The 19753-nt window shown below is 49.6% G+C and overlaps 10 protein-coding genes and 1 non-coding gene across 11 annotated transcripts, besides 5 other annotated features; all 11 read left to right on the forward strand.

Moving 5' to 3' along the window:
• Positions 1 to 19753: part of a sequence feature (sequence corresponds to BAC RPCI93-5H5) that runs on past both edges of the window.
• Positions 741 to 2336, forward strand: Tb927.8.5250 (coatomer delta subunit, putative; the record flags this gene model as incomplete). The annotated part of the gene is made up of 1 exon (XM_842262.1): positions 741 to 2336. The coding sequence occupies one exon, from the start codon at positions 741 to 743 to the stop codon at positions 2334 to 2336; it is 1596 nt and encodes a 531-aa protein (XP_847355.1).
• Tb927.8.5260 (60S ribosomal protein L39, putative) lies at positions 3183 to 3338 on the forward strand (the record flags this gene model as incomplete). Its single annotated transcript, XM_842263.1, has 1 exon — positions 3183 to 3338. One exon carries the CDS (start codon positions 3183 to 3185, stop codon positions 3336 to 3338), a length of 156 nt encoding a protein of 51 aa, XP_847356.1.
• Positions 3508 to 3532: a sequence feature (AT_rich).
• Tb927.8.5270 (hypothetical protein, conserved) lies at positions 3787 to 4626 on the forward strand (the record flags this gene model as incomplete). Its single annotated transcript, XM_842264.1, has 1 exon — positions 3787 to 4626. The coding sequence occupies one exon, from the start codon at positions 3787 to 3789 to the stop codon at positions 4624 to 4626; it is 840 nt and encodes a 279-aa protein (XP_847357.1).
• Positions 5057 to 5080: a microsatellite.
• Positions 5286 to 6059, forward strand: Tb927.8.5280 (hypothetical protein, conserved; the record flags this gene model as incomplete). The annotated part of the gene is made up of 1 exon (XM_842265.1): positions 5286 to 6059. The coding sequence occupies one exon, from the start codon at positions 5286 to 5288 to the stop codon at positions 6057 to 6059; it is 774 nt and encodes a 257-aa protein (XP_847358.1).
• Tb927.8.5290 (hypothetical protein, conserved) lies at positions 6862 to 8715 on the forward strand (the record flags this gene model as incomplete). Its single annotated transcript, XM_842266.1, has 1 exon — positions 6862 to 8715. One exon carries the CDS (start codon positions 6862 to 6864, stop codon positions 8713 to 8715), a length of 1854 nt encoding a protein of 617 aa, XP_847359.1.
• On the forward strand, positions 9466 to 11154 carry Tb927.8.5300 (hypothetical protein, conserved; the record flags this gene model as incomplete). The annotated part of the gene is made up of 1 exon (XM_842267.1): positions 9466 to 11154. The coding sequence occupies one exon, from the start codon at positions 9466 to 9468 to the stop codon at positions 11152 to 11154; it is 1689 nt and encodes a 562-aa protein (XP_847360.1).
• Positions 12080 to 12143: a sequence feature (GA-rich).
• Positions 13405 to 14451, forward strand: Tb927.8.5310 (hypothetical protein, conserved; the record flags this gene model as incomplete). Its single annotated transcript, XM_842268.1, has 1 exon — positions 13405 to 14451. One exon carries the CDS (start codon positions 13405 to 13407, stop codon positions 14449 to 14451), a length of 1047 nt encoding a protein of 348 aa, XP_847361.1.
• Positions 15105 to 15147: a sequence feature (AT_rich).
• Positions 15176 to 15577, forward strand: Tb927.8.5320 (hypothetical protein, conserved; the record flags this gene model as incomplete). Its single annotated transcript, XM_842269.1, has 1 exon — positions 15176 to 15577. One exon carries the CDS (start codon positions 15176 to 15178, stop codon positions 15575 to 15577), a length of 402 nt encoding a protein of 133 aa, XP_847362.1.
• Tb927.8.5330 (tyrosyl/methionyl-tRNA synthetase, putative) lies at positions 15985 to 16656 on the forward strand (the record flags this gene model as incomplete). Its single annotated transcript, XM_842270.1, has 1 exon — positions 15985 to 16656. The coding sequence occupies one exon, from the start codon at positions 15985 to 15987 to the stop codon at positions 16654 to 16656; it is 672 nt and encodes a 223-aa protein (XP_847363.1).
• Tb927.8.5340 (hypothetical protein) lies at positions 18393 to 18980 on the forward strand (the record flags this gene model as incomplete). The annotated part of the gene is made up of 1 exon (XM_842271.1): positions 18393 to 18980. The coding sequence occupies one exon, from the start codon at positions 18393 to 18395 to the stop codon at positions 18978 to 18980; it is 588 nt and encodes a 195-aa protein (XP_847364.1).
• Tb927.8.5345 lies at positions 19019 to 19090 on the forward strand. Its single transcript has one exon. It is a non-coding gene; the product is annotated as a tRNA-Arg (tRNA).

Here is a 19753-nt window from a genome sequence, read left to right on the forward strand (position 1 = left end):
ATATGTGACGTTCGTTTGTTCATATAAATAAAAACATGCGTCCGTATGCGTGTTTATGTCGTTGAATACTATTGTGGGTGGCGGTAAAGGTTTCGCATAAAGGGAGATGGGCAGGTGAGGGGTGGATGTTTAATGTGAGTGTTGTCGGCTGATGGGAAGACTGAAAAGTGAAGAAAAATAGAATGAATGAACTAAACCAAAGACGCAATCTTTTCTGCCTTCACATTTGTGAAGAGTGTAGTGGTTGGCTGTGTACAGTCATGTGGCCGGTGTTGAATTTGCACCAACCAATGGAACGAAAGGGGAAAAAAGGCATTACCATCGGCCGCCGCCCCCGGTTCGTAATCCGTTGCAGTAATGAAGGAGGGGGATAAGAGAGGCCGCTATTGTTGCTTTTTGATGTTGCTGTTAACTCAATTAGCTCTTCGCTCAAGCGTTACTTGTTTGTCTGCTTGCTCCTTTCTTGTTTTGTCCATCACTGATGTTTGGTGTACAAACATTTGGTTTAGTTAAGCTTAGGGGAGGCAACCACTGGGCAGGTAGCTCAAAGGAATAAATAAGTGGGACAAGGGTGAATAAGGTCCACGTAACGAGGGAAACAAGGAAGGAGTGGTAAGGTTTAAACTCGAATTGAACGGGTATCCATACAAAAAAAATACGGAAAAGGGGAAAATTTGACGCACTAACCGTAGCTTTAGTGGGGAAGAAGAGGGAGGAAAGGCGAGAGAAGAAAAAGAAAAATGACCGTTATTGTTGCTGGGATAGTCAACAAACAGGGGGGCATTGTCCTCTCGCGGCACTTCAACGACATCACTCGCGTTCGTGTTGAGGGCCTTCTTTCCGCCTTCCCTCGGTTGATGGAGGCATCGACTAACAAGCAAGTGACGTACGTCGACGCGGGTGCAGTCCGTTACGTCTACCAGCCACTGGATGATTTATTTCTTGTGCTTATAACCACGCGCAGCAGCAACATTGTGGAGGACCTCGACACGCTGCATCTCATGGGTCGCCTTATTACGGAGCACGTCGGAACAGTGAGCGAGGTGTTTTTGCAGGAGAAGGCTTTCAAGGTGTTCTTTGCTTTGGACGAAGTGATCGTTGGAGGCCGGCGTGAAAACACAACCACGGAGCAGATACAAACCTACCTGGAGATGCAGTCACACGAAGAAATGATGGTCCGAGAAGAGAAGCGGTTGCAAATGGAACGTGCGAAGAAGGACGCATCGCGTAAAGCGCACGAACTACGCGACAAACGTCAACGCGGACTGAACCCGTACACCGGTATCGGCTCAGACAGCGTAGGTTATGGCAGTGGGGGAGCAGCAGTGAGTGTAAGCCGACCCGCGGCTGAGGCAAGCAGTCGGATAGATACTATGGATGAATTGGGTCCCACTCGAATAGCTGGGATGGCGAGCGGAAGTGCTGACTCTTTGTCCGGCCGAAAGGTTGGCCGCGGCGGTGGTTTGGCGCTTGGAGTTGCGAGAAAAGCCGATATCACTTCACGTGTGCTGCAAGAAGCCGGATTACCGGTGGGTGCGGTTGCAACCAAGCTGCCGGTAGGGGATGCAGGGGCTGCAGCAAAGGCACCGGAGTTTGATGGCCCAATCGAGGGTATTCACGTTGTCGTGGAGGAGAAAATTAGTGCTACCCTCGATCGTGATGGCGCAAGCGGTCCCGTCGATGTGCGCGGCGAGCTTTCCGTACTTGTCAACGACCCGCACCTGGCAAACGTGAAGTTGATGCTTTCTCCAACAAGCGACGAGTTCTCATTCCGTGCTCACGCTAAGGTGCACAAGGAAATATTCGCAGAAGACCGTGTCTTAGCGATGCGGGAAAACAAACCGTTCCCTGTCCACCAGCCCGTCACAATCTTACGCTGGCGACTCAACAACTCTTCCGGTGTTCAGCCCCCTCTTACGTTTTCTTGCTGGCCCAACGCTGGGAGCATTACAGTTGAGTATGAAATATCCAATGCGGATTTGGTTGAACAGGGATTATGCGACGTGCGCGTGACGCTTCCTCTACGTGGTGCGGTCGCTGCTACGGTGGAGTCGACGACTGGTTCGTGTAGCACTCAGGAGGACTGTGTGGTGTGGCAGATCCCCCAAGTGAGCAACCATGTGAATGCAAGCGGAAACTGTGAGGTGGTACTCGCCGATCCCGATTGCGCTGCATCCGGCGCCGACGAAGTGTTTTTTCCGGTTGATGTTACCTTCAAAACGCGAGCAACCGCTGCACACGTGCGTGTGCTGGAGGTCGTGCAGACGGAGAACGGAGTACCGGTGAAATTCACTCAAGAGACGCAACTCACTGCGGAAGGATACAACGTACAGTAACGCATTGCACGTCACTATGGATGCGCCTGTGCTGTGCATTTTAGAGAGTAGGAGTCATGGGCTGCAAGGATGGTGGGAGCGACAGGGGAGACACTGCGAATGGAAGTGTATAATGCTGATGCTTTCCTTGCAGATAGGAAAGAGAGGAAAAATATATACATATATATACTTGTAAGGAAACCCGAGGGGTTTGAGGTTCTGTCTCGAGTGAGTGAGACCTGCGGGAAGCGTTGTTTTTAGAATATTGTAAGCGGGAAGGAGACAACTTTTCTCTCCTTACTTTCCCTCTTTTTTTTCTCGGGGGGGGGGCTCTTCAGCTTTGTCAACTCTTCCCCATACTTGCTTTCTTTCACCACCTGGAGTAAAACCCTTATTTGTGTGTGTGTGTGTGTCCTGCTACCTCTATCATTCCTATGCATGGGTGAAAGGTTTCAACGCAGAGGTACTCTCTATTTTTATTGAAGTAAGCGGCGGTTTTGTTTCGTTGTTGTCACTCTAGTGAATACCTTGGGGTACCTTTCTCTTCTCCCGTGCTGTCCCAGTTATGTGCACCCTTGACGAAACTGCGTTTAAATATGCAACTTCCACACTACCGGTATTCCAAATATTCGTGTTATATATTTTATTTCTATTCCCTTCATCTTTTTTTTTCGTCTCTTTTCTCTACCCTTTTCATTTGCAACAATGTGTTGACGCTTATTGGTTCACGTGTCCATACTGTGTGGGAAAGAAGGGTTAAGTGCTCGACTACAGGTCCACATATTGACGTTTGTACGCCAGTATTCAAAGCCATCAAGCACAGCTTACGCGAAACACAGACACAAGAACCAACCAACAGCAAACAAAATGGGACGTTTCAAGCCACTCGCTATTAAGAAGAAGTACGCCAAGAAGCTGAAGCAGAACAGGCCAGTGCCGTATTGGATCCGTCTGCGTACCGGCAACCGCATCAAGTGGAATGAGAAGCGCCGCCACTGGCGCCGCACGAAGCTCCATTATTAAGTTGGGGTAATGTTAAGCTGTGGGCCAATCCATGAGGTGCGATTCGCGAAGTTTCCAGAGTGCGGAGGAACAGATAAGATCCAAAAGAAAGTACTCGACGAACTTGTGCGTTCATATACATGGAAAAGTCTCATGCACGCGTTGGACTACCCTTCATGTGTTTTTTCTCTTTTTTAATTATTTAATTTTTTATTGTCAGAAGATCGATTGTATGACCGTTGCCTCCATCATTAATTAATCTGACAAAAAGTAAAAATATATATATAAGCCATAAAAAAAATGCAGTGGAGAGAGGCGCCGACCGCAGCGCGTAACCTCTCTACTTTTCTCTGTCTTGTTTGCGGTCTCGTGAAGGTTTACTCACTGTTGCCGATGACATTTTTCTTTCATGTTGGACATCCTTCCCACTGGAAGGAAAGGACAAGATAAGTGATTACAGAAAATTAATATGGACGCCACCAATTCGTGCAGGGCGCCAGTCCCCCCTTCACACGGACTGCAGCACCGCCTTGAGCAGATGCTTCAGAAGCAGGTCGCCACAGAGGAGCGCATTGCACGACAGGGTGAGTTGATACAGCGCATAACGTACGGTTTCACCGTGTTGCGTGAGTATGCCACGCGCGCGATCACCCACATGAATCTTTCGCTGCATGATTTATTGCTTGTGGAGACATATATTGAAATAGAACCGGAAGAGCAACAAACAAAGGCAGTAGTCACAGATGCAAGCAGTGCCGATGGGTCGATGTGCTTCATCTCATGCGAATCCTCTACCCAATCACTGGTTGAAGAGGCGAAAGAAGTATACGCTGCGTTTGTACGTAAGCGCGTGTTGGATGAGACCTGCCCCGAGCCGGACGCGGCCACGCAGTTCCATTCGCTCACTGCAGCATCCTTTTATCTTCTTTTCCCTCATCTTACCGTTATGCTGGAGGAATTTGTCGGCGCCTTCGCCAGCGCCACTTCCCCGAAAAGCTCCACCGCAAGTGGGACTGCAATGACGCCGGATTGGTGGGCTTCGCTGGGCCGCGTGATCCGTTTCATTGAGCTTGGCGTAAAGCACTTTCCCGAGGTGTTTGCGGGGAATGAACTTTTATCCCGCCTGCAGGTTTCCATCTCCGCGGTTGTGGAAAAAAATATTGGGCACGGTGAACAGAGCGGCATTGGTGCCGCTTTGTGCCTTTCTCAACGGGTTACCGCACTACATGAGAAGATGCAGCACTTGAACGTGAGTGACACCGGAAGCGACCACAGCGACGGCTGTTGTAGTTTTTCACATGATTTATGAACGGTGCTTAAACGCGTGCAAATCCCTCCTCCCTTCTGCATACCCACACACAAATGTCCTTTTTATTATTTTTACTGGCATGCTTATTTATGTGATAGTCATCACTATTTTTTTTTTATTGCTGCAGTGGTTTCGTTGATTGCAGATCAAGCAAATAGTTCTTTGCTCCTATTGGTGACCGGTCGAATGCGTGTCTCCATTGTGAAGGAAAAAAGGAGAGAGGGTAGCTAGTCAAAATCAGAGTCTGCCAGAGAAGTTTAGTTTAATATATTACACCTTATAATATACCATTGCTTTTTCTTTCATCTTTCGGCGGTTAGTCGTCTGGACTTCTCGTCGATGCCGTGTTTTTCCCCCCTTCTTCCTTGCTGGTCGCTCGCATCAAGTAATACTAACAGATCTCAACGAATTGTTTTGTTGATTGGCTTGAATATATATATATATATATATATATTATCCGCTTTGTTTTTGTTTTTCGGTATTTCCTTCTGTTGTTGAGGATGTGACATGCGGTGTGAGCGGTTGCGATTACGGTGAACGAATTGCTTCATCTTTTCTTCTGCCTCTCTTGTTTCTTTTCTTTTTTTCTTTACATTTTTGGTATCAACGCATTTGAGTGGAGTGTGTTCACTGCCACGCCTTCAGTTGCGGTGGGAAAGATGTTACGGTGCGCACGCGTGGCGCTGCGAGCTGACCCACTGAATGGCGGCAGTTCCATGACGTTGGGCTCGAAAGGAAGTAAACTATCGCCTGAACCCCATAGGAGACGTATGCCATGGACTGCAGCGAAGGAATACGTACCGGGTGTTGTTCTCAATGCACGGGATAAGATGGTGCTTGATGGCGTACAACTCCTTGATATTGAAAGTATTGACCGAGCCTCGCAATTAGATCCGCTGGAAGTGCTTCGCGCCGTCGTAGCCACACGTGAGTACAACATCTCCACGGGGAAGAATATTTTCCAACTAGCTTCGCAGGCGACTTACAATGGGCGCGGCCAGCGGTTTTATCGAAAGGAGTGGCAGGAAGGCACATACGACAAGTACGTAACTCTTTCAGCCATAGACTTTGACCGTGACGGGAATAAAGGGACAGCATATGGTTACATAACGTTCCATGGTGAAACAACAACGCGACCGGTACAAGTTGATTTCGCGGATGTACCCGGGTGGTACATGGATTTCGTGGAAGAGCGGGCAGTTCCCTTCACTGGCATTGTCCCGCCACCACCGAGTATTGGAACGGATGTGCCCGTTGATCCACATAGTTATCGTCTCAAGGCGTATCCTTACTATGACGCACCGAACCCGCCCGAATTCGTGGAGCGACTGCTGAAGGATCGTGGTGTATTGCCCGACACCCCAACTGAAACGGCTGATGTTGATAAAGATCCCACCACTAGCGATGGGTCGGTGCATTATGATGGAAAGTAGTTATTCGGATCTAAGTGTGCTCCCCTTCTTCCCAGCATTTCCTCATCGGCTTTTCACACTTCACTGCTATCATCATTTACTCATTGGATGGGTTTACTCACGTAATGGTGGATACCTCTCGATGTTTTTTTTTTCCTGGTTATGAAGTGTACGCTGCTGCGAGTGGTATCCTCGGTGTCCGCTTTGTGTCTTCTGCGGACCCTCCTTTTGTTTGTTTGCATGCAGAATATAGTGTGGGCGGCAACCGTTTCGTTTAGTCGAAAGGAAGCGGAGTGCTGGGGCAGAAGCGGTCGTGTACTGTGGTATATGATGAAACATGTTTACTTAACGAGTTTTCTTGACTGTAAGTTAACCAACAGGAGACGCAACTCGTGGGGAAAAGAGAGAAGGAAATCCTTAAAAGATGGCGCCGTCGACGGGGAGGTAAGTTGGCGGAGGGTCTAACCGTGGAAGCAGAGTTTGCTTTGGGGTAAACGGTGAAGGAATGTTAACAAAGTCGGGTGGGCGTTTGCTTCAGGCGTTTGATCGATGAGGTCCTTTTGTTTGCTTTCTGTTGACTGATCTTTGTTGCGTTACCTGTATTTCTGTTGTGTAGGCGTGACACTATATTTCACTATTAGAGCGTTTTCCAGAAAGCACGGCAAAATCTTTCTGGTCCATAACTGTCCGATATATTTGGCTGGTTATTCCTTTATGCTATCCTTCTCCCTTCCCTCCTTAAATTAGGTTAGTTATAGTGCGACTTGTTCAGGTCGGTTTTGCTTGACTGTATTGCCACTGGAAGTGGCAAAAAGAAAAAATTATGTTCCTTTATCTTATCATCGATGGAGACTACCTTCTCTCCGGAATGGAGCCCACGTCGGAGGCCGCCGTGTACGAGGTTGTGGAAAAGATAAACGATGTCATCCGCACTCGCTTTTTGCTCGACGCCGATTCCTGTGGGATGTCGTCAACTGAAAAACGTGTGATTTTCTTCTCTTCAACCATCATGAAGGTGCTGCAGCGGAGACAGCAGCGTGACTTGCTCATAGGTACACTTCGTCGGCTCCGCTTTCAAACACTTGTACTGGATTGCATCGCCAGTCGTACTGGTTCACCGGTCGACGCCGCGATGTGCACGAAAACAATGGCATTTTTTTCGAATATTGCAGGAACCACTAGTTTGGGTTCCGCATTGTCTGCATCCTCAGCAAATACAACATATGTGTACATGACAGCCAATGCGCACATTGCACCAGCGCTGGAGTGGGTTCACAATGCAGGTTGTGGCGTCTGCTTCATTGTATATGAGGGTGACTCTGTGGCTGACGAACTAATGGCCTATGCAGGCCCAATTCACGGTAACAGTGGTGGCATAGGAAAGGTTGTAAAGGGAAATGGTGTTCACTTTGTCACCAGCACCGAAGCGGCACGCGCTGCACTGGCGCTCTTAGAACAGGAGGCAAAGGAGCTTCCCCTTGTAGTGCAGTTGCAACTTCGCAAACTGCAAAAGCAGATGGCGGGGGAGGATGACGGCGACATCGGTGAGCAAGGTAGCGCCCACTGCGGGAAAAGCTGCTTCACCGAAGCACGTGAAAACAGCAGTAGCACCCCTGCTCATATAATGCCACCTCCAATCGAGGGTATTGAGAGCCCGTTTGTGGGGGCCGAAAAGGGTGGAAGCAGAAGGGAGAGTGGTGGCGAAAGCGAAAAAACTTCTCGTGTGGAAGCCTCTTGTCAGGTAGCAACCAAGGAGCGCGCTGAAATGAAGGCATCTTTCCCTGCCAGCGAGGTGGAAAACTCACCCAGCACCTCTACGCTCGTACGAGAAACTTCGGTGCCCGCGGTGCCGTCCCAAGCTGCTGCTCCAACTGAGGTGGATACCCTCGAATTTCCTGAACCTGCCGTATCTACACGCCTTCCGGCCGGTTGGGCACTGATGTATGACCGGCAGCGCCGGCGGCATTATTTTGTTCAAACGCAGAGTAATGGTAAGGTCACGACAACGTGGACGCACCCGGGAGGTATCGCCGAGCAGATGGACTTGGAACGGCAGGTGGATGAGTGGTACGCGAAGCAGCAGTTGCGTAAGCTTCAGGGCAGAGATATCCCCCTGCCCGTGACGGACGTTCCCACCTCCAGCATTAGTGCTGTTGCCACCGGTAATATGGGTATGCCCATGCCCGTTTCCCCGGCGCCGCCAGCAGTTTCTGTTCTGCCACCACCATGGGAAGAACATGTGGATCCCAAGAGCAGGCGTGTGTTTTACGTCAACCATCAAACACGCGAAACAACATGGGTGCGCCCTCAATGCGTCATGTCCCAACAGCACCAACCCCTGGTACCTTCTCCAGTCACTGTGACTCCGGTTGTTCAACCACAGGCGCCAGCAGCAGCAGCGTTGCCGCCATTCTGGGAGGAGCGTGTTGACACGAAGAGCGGACGTGTGTTCTATGTTAATCATCAAACACGCGAAACAACTTGGTCGCGTCCACAGGTGGGTCTGCCTCAGCAGGGTCAGCCGATACCTGCTAGTCAAACTAACGTGCCAGTAGTTGCCCCTCCACTTGCAACATCGGCTCTACCACCCTTCTGGGAAGAACATGTGGATCCCAAGAGCGGGCGTGTGTTTTACGTCAATCATCAAACACGTGAGACAACTTGGACACGTCCTTGAAGAATTCGCGACAGAGTGACATATATCTGTAAAAGATGCCTGTACGATGTGAGAGCAAAATGCGTAGGAGTGGCGGCTGCGTGGCGCGCCACCACGCGCAGAGTTCGTCGTATGTCAAAACTGATTTTCTCAAACCTCGCGTGCGTTCGTTCTTTTCCGCATATGCCGATGTGAGCAAAAAGGTGGGCCTGCGGCCCCTACAGAATTTCTTTTCAGCAGTTACTCATCTGCTGGCTTCCCTTTACTTCACGCTTCTCTCCTTCTCTTTGTTGCTACCGCTGGGGTTTTGGTTTGGCACCAAAGGTTGTGGTCGGCGGCGCTTTGGTTCGGTTTGAAGACAGGTGAATTGAGTAATAGTAACCACTCCTCCTATGATGCGGAGGGAAATGGTTGAGTGTTGCGTCACTGTTCCAGTTTCATGAACACGACCGCAGTAAGTGCAATTTTTTTTCTCCACTCTGCCCTCTTTCGCTCTATATTTTCAGCACAACATCTTGTAATTTGAAAAGGCAAAGGCACACAATTTGTTAAGTTGATAATAAGGACGCCAGGAAACCAACGAAAAGGAGGCGACCAAAAGGGTAAAAAGGGTTTTTTTTTAAAAAAAAAGAAAACAACAAAACAGAGGGAATATACGCGCAGTGTGTAGCTTGAAACAGAGAAGGTGGTTGAAAACTCTGAATATATTTGTGTGTGTGAGGTTTCACAACGTTTTCTTTTTGAGTATCCGCTTCAGTATCTCACACCTTCATGACCGCTGTTGGGGGCCACGAGGCCGAAGTACTGAGGCTTGAGCCCGCAGCTGATGCTGAAAATGCCGCGGCGGAGGTTGCTTGTAGCGCAGCAGCGAGATGTACCTCTACACCTGAGACGGAAAGCAAACATCTCACACCCGAGACCTTAGACAGTGCACCGAGCACCGCTTACGGAAGTGTTGGTTTCAAGGGGAATATGAAAATGGCCTTGACGCTACCCGGAGGTCCCCCCGTATCGAGAGGTCGCCGCGGTTCGGCTCTTTCATGCCGTGGCAGGAGGTCCCAGTCGTCGAAGTCACCCCGCTCCACGACGGGAAGCCAAGCGGCTTCTGTCAAAGGTGGAAACTGGCTACTGGGAACGCAACCACGTGTGGTAGGTTTGGGCACAACGGGGCTCTTTGAAAACGAAAAGAAGGAAGCGGATGTGCCAGAGGGTGCGAGTGCGATGATTAACGGGCAGTTGATTGTGGCACCGCCATGTTGTATCCGGCGGCTTCGGGACCTCGCTATGTGGCGTGACCGGCATCGGGACTTTATTGCCGCCTTCCGCGCGCAGGACCCTCTCGAGCGTGTTAGTACCCACCGCCGGCAGCAGCGGCTGTTTGAAGAAAGGCACCGCCAGCAGGAAAAGGAGTACGCCGATGAGGTTGGCCGCATAAGACAGCGCGGAAAGTGGTTAAACAAGATGTCACAACCGGCCGATGCGGAAAGGCAGCAGTGGCTCAAATCCCGGCGTGAGGCGTTGCAGGCGGGTCGTGAAGAAGTAGTGCTGAACAACATGAAGAAGGGCGCGGAAATCCGAGAGAATATTGCAAAGCAGCTGGTGGTGGTTAAGCAGGTGAAGCAACGACGAGAACTAACGGCGCGGAGTGCCGCGCGCCAGGAGCGTGACCTTCAAGGTGCCAGGAAGGAGGAGATCCTCTCTAGCATTTTGGAGCGAACGAAGGTTGCGCGCAACGACCGAGATACGTGGCGTGAGTTTATCCAAGAGTTTAAGAATGAAGAAGATAAAATTAGACGGCAGTACCTAGACCAGTTGCGTTGCCGTGTCTTAACGAAAAGCCCCAGCGACTACCGTGACAACGATGGGGGCTTTACACCGATGATCAGACCCCCTAGCGCCCCAACAGGCGACAGCGACAAACAGCAGTTTGACGGCACCCAGCGCTCTATTGCAACTGCACGCCAGAGTACCAATGACGGGGTGTTTCGTCGTCAGTTTCTCGCGGAATTGCAGCAACAACGACTTGAGGGAGCCCGTGCAGCTGCGGACGTGGTTCGCGGTGAGCGCAGCAAAGCTAGACGCGATGAGGCGCTTCGCGGCAATTGCGACCGTGCGGAGAACCTTCGAGGGGAAAAGGGTATGCTACAGGAACGGAAGCAGCAATTGGATAAAGAGAGGTGGCAGGCCTATACCTTGTTGAGGGAGGAGCATGCACTTGAGAAGAAGCAAAAGGAAGAGGCGGTTCAGCGGATGTTGGACGAGAAGCGAGAAAGCGCCGCGGCTATTAGAATGGCCAGTCAGTGGAAGGAAGCAGAGCATCGATTACACGAGCAGGAATTGCGGCAGAAATTGAGGGAGCGTGCCGCGTATGCACGAAGTTGCTCCTCCCGCGGGCAGACGCCGTCTTCAGTGAAGAGAACTCAGCAACATAATTGGCAGGTGCCGGCAATAGTGTCCTAAGGTAAGTGCACCTATTAGTGAAAGATGATAGGGAGTGCAGTTGGAAAACTGAATGTTCGCTCATCCCTCCGTGGCATGCTTCCCCTTTTCTTCTGCACATGCGCGTATGGGTGTTGATGATGTATTTATATATTTAGGAATGATATAACGCATTTTTGCAACCCTATCAGAATGTAGGGGGGGGGGGATGTAGTGTTTCATTTGAAACAATACGTGGAGCAACTAGGGAGGGTAGTGCAGAAGCAGGAGAGGGGAGTGATTGGCTCGCGTGTGTTGTACTTCTGCGGGTTGGTGTTGGAGTGGGCTTTGAGTGGGTCGCCCTCCAGTGCAATTAGCGCATTTGTGGATGCACAGGGCAGTCGCGTGCATGTGTGCATTGGCATAGTAGATCTTGCGATTGTGGTGTTAAATGCAAGCACAATCTTATATGTAACCCCTTAAAACACCACGCTGTAGATAACAATCAAAAGGTTTACTTCATCCAATGTCATCATTTATTATTTATGATCCTTGTTTTTTTTTCCCCGTCTGTGTGCGTGTGATTGTGTCTTCTGGCCCCCTCAACTCGGATTTGTCACGTAATGAGCTCTTTTTCTTTTTGATTAAACAGAGCCGTTCGGAACCCCCTCCCCTGCGTATGCTGCTGGCCGGCTGATCCTTGATCACATATACAAGCTGAGGGGTGAGGGCACACAGTCATAATCACGGAGGGAAATATGATAAAAAGCATAATAAGATAGTTTATGTTGTGGGCGAACCTGCTGGTACCCCAACAGTCGTTGAACATAATTATGCTTCGCGATGTGGACCTCAAAACTCTCCTATTCTTCTTTTTGTAGTCTTTTTTTTAGTTTTTCGTCCTGTCTTCCTTCTTGAACTGTTAGGTTGTATCGGGAAATGTATATTTAAATGGCACAAGTGCAGCAGGAAATGGAATGGAACGGTAGGGGCGAGGGAAGGGAAGGGAAACGAAGGAAAAGAGAGCGGAATATTATGTGGCGAAGGGTGTTGGGACCAAATATTCCTCCTCGTGGGGGCATATGTCAAGAGAAGGTGGGAAAAGAGTGAGAGAAAAAAGAAGAGGAAAAGCAATATTAGTGAATGATTGGTTCTTGTCACCTGCCTGCCTTACGCGCATATAGGTGCCTACTAAACATTTCCTATTTGCCTAACTTTTACACGTGTTGTCCCACCTGATGAATGTGGACGAAGAATGAAAGAAGTTGGTGAATAAATTTTCTTCTTTTTTTTTTTGAAAAAAAAAGTGATGGGCAAAGGAAATTTTGACCCTTTTAACTCACTGTTTGGCATTCGCTTCTCCATCTTTTGTTATCTTTTTTCCTCTATCATTTTCCGCACCTTTTCTTTAAACGTGCGTATGAGAGTGAAATATTTTCCCTTGTTTCACCCCCTCCCTTCCTCTACAGCCACCACTGTTTCCGTCTTGTGGCGCAGTCACTTCGCGGGGTTTCTCTCCCTTTTTTGTTTTTTTCTTAATATCCCATGTAAAGTTTGCCGTAACACTTCTGGTTGTTTCTCTTGTTTTGCAATTGTATCTTTGTTCCTGAGGGAGATTAGCCTTGTTGTTTCGTTACCTTACTGTATGTGACCTTTTGGTGCTACTCTTACCACGGCTTTCGGTGCCGGTGTGTTTTTTTTGTTTTCGTCACCCAGGTGCATGAGTTGTGGAAGCGGGGGAGCGGCTGCTGCTCTGCAATACAAAAGCAGTGTTGCAATGCTGAACACATAATTGTAATACCATGTGAAATCCCACTTATCCTGTTGCAGGTCACACCTTTGGTTTTTGCGTTGGGCTACGAAGTTATTGTTTCTTCTTGTTTTTATTTTCCCCTTCCGCCTTTCGTTTGCGCTGCTCACAAACACGCATGCATGTAATTTTAAAGTGGTGCGCACCAATACCGGCACTCGTTGGACAGAAGGGGAAGTGGAGGAAGGCGTCAGATTACTTCCTCTTTTCCCTTTTTGCCACATACACGCACACACAGAGTGCTCGGTCCTGCGGAAACGTGGTGCATCTGTCTTTGTAGAAGGACGGGGGAAAGGTTGCGGAAAGAAGATAAGGAGGTAAGAAAGTATCGTATAACACCGACACCAGGGACTGGAAGAAACAAAAGAAAAAGAGGGCGTTGAGGAGGCGGTATACGCGTGCGAATACACGCAAGATAACAATCGTACACGCGCGCGCACACACACACACATATATATATATATCTGCACTGGTGTGGAGCTATGCGATTTGTTTCTCGACGACTGTCGTTTCTTTCGCCTCCAATAATACCGCTTCCTAAACCTGCACCGACAGCGGACGCGAAACCTTTCTTTGCACCCTCCAGCAATGAGAAGGGCAGCGCCGCTTTTGCGTCACCCTCCACGAAACATCAAACATATGTGAAGAAGAATGCGACATCATCAAGCGGTGCTGCTACGTTGGAGTCAGCGACAGCTAAGGCTACACGTAGCGCCCAGGCCACGGGAGAGCCATGCACTAAATTTAACGGCAGTAGCACAAACGGTACGAGGAGAAGCGGTGACAACTGTGCTGCGGAGAAGGTGCATCATTTGCCAAGGTTCCTTTCACCCGACAACATAATTAAGCGTGTAGCCACACCGGCACTGTTTGCCGCCTCTATTGTCGCCGATACCTTGAACGCACCGGCTGCGTTGAGCGGTGGTTCTTCAGCAGTAAATGAGGAAGGTGGTCTCCAGAAATACGTAGAGCACTGTATGTTAGGCTGGTCTCCCAGTGAACTTTACAATGTTGTGGCTGATGTGTCGCAGTATAGCGTTTTCTTGCCGTGGTGTTTAGATTCCACCGTGCATCAAGTGGGCCCACTGGGCACTACAGAAACAGCGTCTGAGACGGCTAATGGCAACGCTAATGTCAGTGGCAATGACAATGGCAATGGTGTAGCACCTGCTACGTTGGAAATGTTGGCGACGTTAACTGTAGGGTTTTCTTTTTTCAGGGAGAAATACACCTCGCGGGTGCTGCTCGATCCGCACAAGCGAGTAGAGGCGATGCTCACGGAGGATGAACACAAGAAGCGCCCCGCAGCCCTCAGGAATCTGAAATGTGTATGGGAGTTTCACGAGGTTCCAGATTCCCCTCGTAAAGTGGAGGTGCGCTTCCTCGTGAGCTTCGCTTTCAAGAACCCCATGTACTCCAAACTTATTATGTCACATGTGGTGTCCATTATGACGACGAGCTTCGAAAAACACTGTGAAGTGTTGTATGGACCACCCAGCTGTGTGCGAGTGCATCTGCCGCACAACTAATGCATCTTCCTGTAGGGGACATACACATTAAATGCATACGTAAGACATATAGCGGTGCGACTGGAATATTCCCCTGCCCTTGTATGTGTATTTACAAGGTTCGACTAAAAGAGAGATGTAGCAGCGGTGTCATTGGGACGAGGTGGAGCCAATAAATGAACCAGTGAACATGCTTTCGGAACAGTTCATGTGGCTCAGCGAGCGAACGTTGCGCGTGGTTGCGGAAAGAAGAGGCACCCCTTGTGGTTTTCTCATTCCCATGATTATTCTCTGCAGTGTATGGACGGGACTGCTCTGCTGTGTCAGAAAGAAAGAGTAGAGAAGAAAAAAAAGGGGAGTGCACCATCCGATGTGTCGCTTGTGCCTCAGTCGCTCCTCACACTGGGCCAACGTTGGAACCGCAGTCGCTCTGGCGTAGTCAAATGTCCAAAAGCGGGTGCAGACCTTCCGTAGGGTCGAGGGATGATGACAACGTTTGTTCCTTAAGGTAATAATTGATAGTAGTAACCGATCGCAGACATACTCTTTTGTGCGCCTTTTTTGCGGGCTCCCGACTCTTTTAGAGCAAACCTTGTCCATTTTTTACCCTTATCACTACGTTATTGTCTAAAAATTTTTTCCTTCCTCCTCTCCATTTTCTTCTTCTCCCCATCTTTATTTTAATCATATATTTTCATTTTTTATTTTTATATATTTCTGAATTTTCTCCCTCTTAATTGAGAAGATGCCGTTGGGCACTGATGGCACCCCTCAGCGGCAACAACAACAACGCAAATCAACTGTGGATTCCGCAGTGGCGCTGATTGAGTCCGATAGCGAGTTGATGGCACTTTTCTTCCGCCACATTTCCGCATGTCCACCTCATGGACCCTTCAAACACTACAGCGCTCTCACCTTTACGGAGCGCGTGAGGCATTGGTTTCCAACGCATGCACCGGCAAGAGCAGCAGAGATGGGCGACGCCATCACGCCCGCAGTTGTACTGCAGTTAATGGAAAAATATTATGACACAAAACATCTTCGGAGCTGGCCGCTGTTGTACGTTCCGGCGCAAATACACCTGAAAGACGTGGATGCACTTATTGAGAAACAAGAGTCTCTGAAACCTGAACGGGCCACTGACTGAGTGGGTGAGGACGCTGCTTATGTGCGCCCTCCCTTCCAGCATACGGATAGGACGAAAAGAAAAAAGACGCCACCTTGAGGAGGACCCTTTCTCCCTTTTATTGCGGTTCATATTACCAAAAAGTTTGCTCTTTATCCGCTTCCCCAGCGTCCGCTCCAGCCTGCATCACAGGGCATATGACTGATGCACGTTTCTCAAACTTCGCAATCCTCCTTCTCTTTTTATTCTGTCACCTTCACCCTCTTTTCCCGGCATCACTGCACGCCACCTCTCTTGAAAAATTGGTGTGACAGCTTGAGCTTCGCCCCAACAACCGCGCGCGGCGCCTCTCTGGGATAGTTATTGCAGCAGAATTTTGAAGTAGGGGCGGTAGTCGTCTTATTGTTTTTTTTGTTATTATTAACTGAATGGAAGGTCCTTTCCTCAGCCGCTCCATTCAATACGTGGAGCGGTGGCTCGCTGAGATTGTGGCAACCAAAGGCACACGAGCAGCGGCAACAGGAAGCAGCGAGAAAGCCGTGGCGCAAAAGCGAGGGAAGGCGACTGCCACTGCGGCTGCTGAAACGGGTGCCACTAGTATGTCAAAGTGTCGTTTTGTTGTCGGCAGGGTGAATAGCGTCCGCCCGCATCCCGAGAGTCAAAAACTTTACATTGAGGAGATCGACTTGGGAGAGGAGGGGGGAAAATGCCGCACCATCCTCAGCGGTTTGCAGGAATACGTCAAGCAAGAAGATTTTCTCAACCGCCTTGTGCTCGTCATCGCCAACCTTGAGCCACGGAAGATTGGTGGTATACCATCGGAGGGAATGGTCCTCTGCGCCTCATGCAATGATGAGGGCTCGCGGTCAGTTGTGTTGCTGGACGTACCTGAGGGGACGCCGGTTGGTGAGCGCATTTTGTTTGAAGGTCATGAGGGGCCATACGAGCCCGTACTGAAAAAGAAACTCGCCAAACACTTCGAGGAGGTGGCAGCAGAACTGCGCACAAACGATAAGGGTGAAGTGGTATGGCGTGACATGCCATTTCGGACGAGTTGTGGGATCATCACGGCAAGCATCCCCAACGGTAGCGTTTCATAGACTCGGCATGTATTTGGCTTATCTCTGTGATTGTCATTAATAACAGCCAATGAAGCAAGACGATCTGATGGGGCGGAGGCACTAGAAGGGTAGGAAAGTAAGAAATGTGTGAAGTGACGGAGGGACTCCTTCCACGCTATTTGTTTGATAAACCTAATAGTTTCTGCTCAACCACGTAAATTTGAATGGCGAGGACGCCCCAACTGTCCGTACGTGCATACACAGGCAGTGGGAACCGTTTGTGGGCAGAAGGAAGCAAAGCGGCCACACCCCATTCGCAATCGCGCACATTCCACCAAATGTGGCCCACGCCGCCGTCATTCCCTTTTAGGTCTCACTCACTCACTGACGCAACGTTACCGGCGTTTCTGGTACTCTTCTTGCATTCTACTCTTTTCTTTTCGTCTCATCTCGGTAAATTTGCCGATAGAAAAGGAAAAGCCATGACGCATCAAAAAGAAAAAAGGGGAGGTACCGATCATACGTGTGAAAGCGGTTTGGACACAATTGGGATCGCAGTATGTGCCATCCTTTTTGGAGAGAAGGGAACGAAGGGTGACTGCCCTAAAGGGTTTCCAATGGCCATACGCCGTTTGTTTTCTGCTCCGTGAATGAATCCGCGGGCTCAACACACTGACATTGTGACGGATGGAAGCCCGCTAACCCTCATGGATAGGGGGTTATGGAGCTGGTAAATATCTGTTAGTAAGCGGCAAACACGCAAGGGATGTAAGCAAAAGTGTATATATATACATATGCATATATATGTATTAAAAAGTGGCCAATGTGTTTCGAGATCCGGAGTCAAGGGAAGTGCAATCGCCAAGTCAACGTCGCCCGAATCTTCCCCTCCCTAAAAAAAAAAAAGCAACAACAACATAAGTGCTTGTAGGCGCTCCCTTTGGTTTCTGCGCCGCGCTGGTACTGCTGTGGGGTTCCTCGCTCATTTCCCTTTCTTGGGTCATTTCCTGTCATGCTTTCGTTCTCGGAACTCTTCTTCTCTATTTTTGGTGTGTCGCTCTCAAAGTTTCCCCCCACCAAACGCACACACATGTACCCTCGTAAACGCAAAAGCGCATCGCCACCTTTAGTTTCCTTCGCCCATTTCCCTTTTCTGGATACATCTCTAAAACAAGCGGGCAGACGGCAGTTCCATAACGGCTGCGCGCACGCAAAATAAATGCGACTCCACCCGGTGCCTCGTTAAGTAGTAGTCCACTCCAAACCATAATGCCTGTTTGCTGTTAAGGGTGTCAGCGTGTTTAGGATGTGGAAAAGTGTTAAATGTCACGTGGGGCGACTGAATGGGGGATCAGAAGAATTGCAATAGAGGGAGGGGAGGGAATATGGTAGTGATTCAATGTCCTTTGTCCAGGGGAGGGGAAGTTGATGTTGTTAAATTATCTTAACTTGATCGAAGTGCGGGCCTCCTCGGCGGAGGAATCGTTACTGGTTGTTGTTTCGGGTAGTGATGCATTTCCTCAACGATTTTTTTTTGTCAAAGTCCCTGAAGTGTGACGACCCTTCGTCGCTCCCCGTCCTCTGCAAGATTCCTCTTCCTTATTTCTGCTTGTCCTGCGTCTGCCAGCCGCACTTCGGTTGCCTTACAGCCCCGCAAACCACACACTCATTTCTTTTGTTTCGTCCCCGGGCATCCTTCAATTGGCGCCTTCACTGATAAGGTGCATCGCACGTGGAGGGTTATTGTTTTTGTCTAGTTGAGCGTTCCCTTTCCCATGCAGATACCAAAACCCGGCGCAAAACTGCTGTTTGTTGCCGTTGGGCTGCCGTTGCAACAGCCCTTTCCACGACACCGAGGTTCGCGAAGCGGGCCCCGTGCCGGGGCAAATTTCCCCATGCCCAAATCAGCAAAAAACATGTTCCTGTTGTGTCCGTTGTTTCCAGGCGCGGTGCACAATTTTGTGTGGTATTTCACTCTGTTGTTACCCATGTTAGTCTCTCTCTCCGTCACCGACTTTGGCTCCGAAAGGACATTTGTGCTAGCGCGCGGAACCTTTTCCGCTGGGGTCGTGCTTTTTTTAGTCGCCAGCAACCCGCAGCGCTATTTCCAAAATGAGGAAAAGGCTCCTGAATTTCCGCCCCTCCACTTGCGGCAACTGTGCCGACAGGTGAAGATGTCACACTTTCCCCCCAGGGCCCACGGCGCATCCGTAGCCGTGCCCCTCACTGGTCGCAGTAACTTTGACCCCTCGAGATCAAATGTTGAGCGCATTGCTCTTTCCCTGGGCCGCCGAAAAGAATCGGCTCGTTGGAGGATTGGCCAAACGAAGCGGACGAGCGGTCGCATGCTTTTCGGCTACTAAAGTTCATTTAGAAATATATAACGGCACGCGGCTCTCACGTCCGTGTGGCTCAATGGAAGAGCATCTGACTACGGATCAGAGGGTTGCAGGTTCGAATCCTGTCACGGATGCTTTTCCCTCTTCAGGCGTCGCAACCTCAAACACGCGCGAGCCTCCGTCTACTTTCCAGTAAATTTAACTTTTGCGAGCTCTTGGGTCCAATGGAAACACCGGTGCCCTTTTGATTTGAACCTTGGTTTTAATGAAACGTGTTTACAGCTTCTGGTACAAAAAGACGTGCGGGTCATGCCTTTCCCTCAGCCTCATCATTTTCGCGATGCTTTAAGGAGGAGCAAAAGAGGGAGACGGACGCCATTAAGGAGCGGTGTCCCCGGTGCCTGGTGACTCGTGGTGGGAAGTGAAGAAGGGACTAATTAAACCTTCTTCTGGAAAATGGTGACTGCCGCATCGGCTGTTTATTAACCCCTGTTTCGCATCCTCACATACGCCCCTCGGCTTCGAGGATGCGAAGCGGAGTTGCAGCCAGATCATTATGGCGCTTATTATCCTCCACACTCTACGGGGAGTCGACCCTCAGGAGAGGTTCCTTCACAAAATTCAATGAAAAAGCTGTACAAAAAAGGGAAGGAGGCGCTCCCGGGCGCGCCTTCAGAGTGATGAGGAAGAGCAAAGGGTTACCCAAACCCTGTTAATGTTTGCATTCTTACCATACGATGCGAACTGTTATTCTTTGTAACTAAATAACCCTAAAAGTTTTATTGGTAGCGAGCGGC

This window comes from Trypanosoma brucei, chromosome 8, assembly GCF_000002445.2.
Source record: "Trypanosoma brucei brucei TREU927 chromosome 8, complete sequence".
In the NCBI taxonomy this organism is placed as follows: Eukaryota; Euglenozoa; class Kinetoplastea; order Trypanosomatida; family Trypanosomatidae; genus Trypanosoma; species Trypanosoma brucei.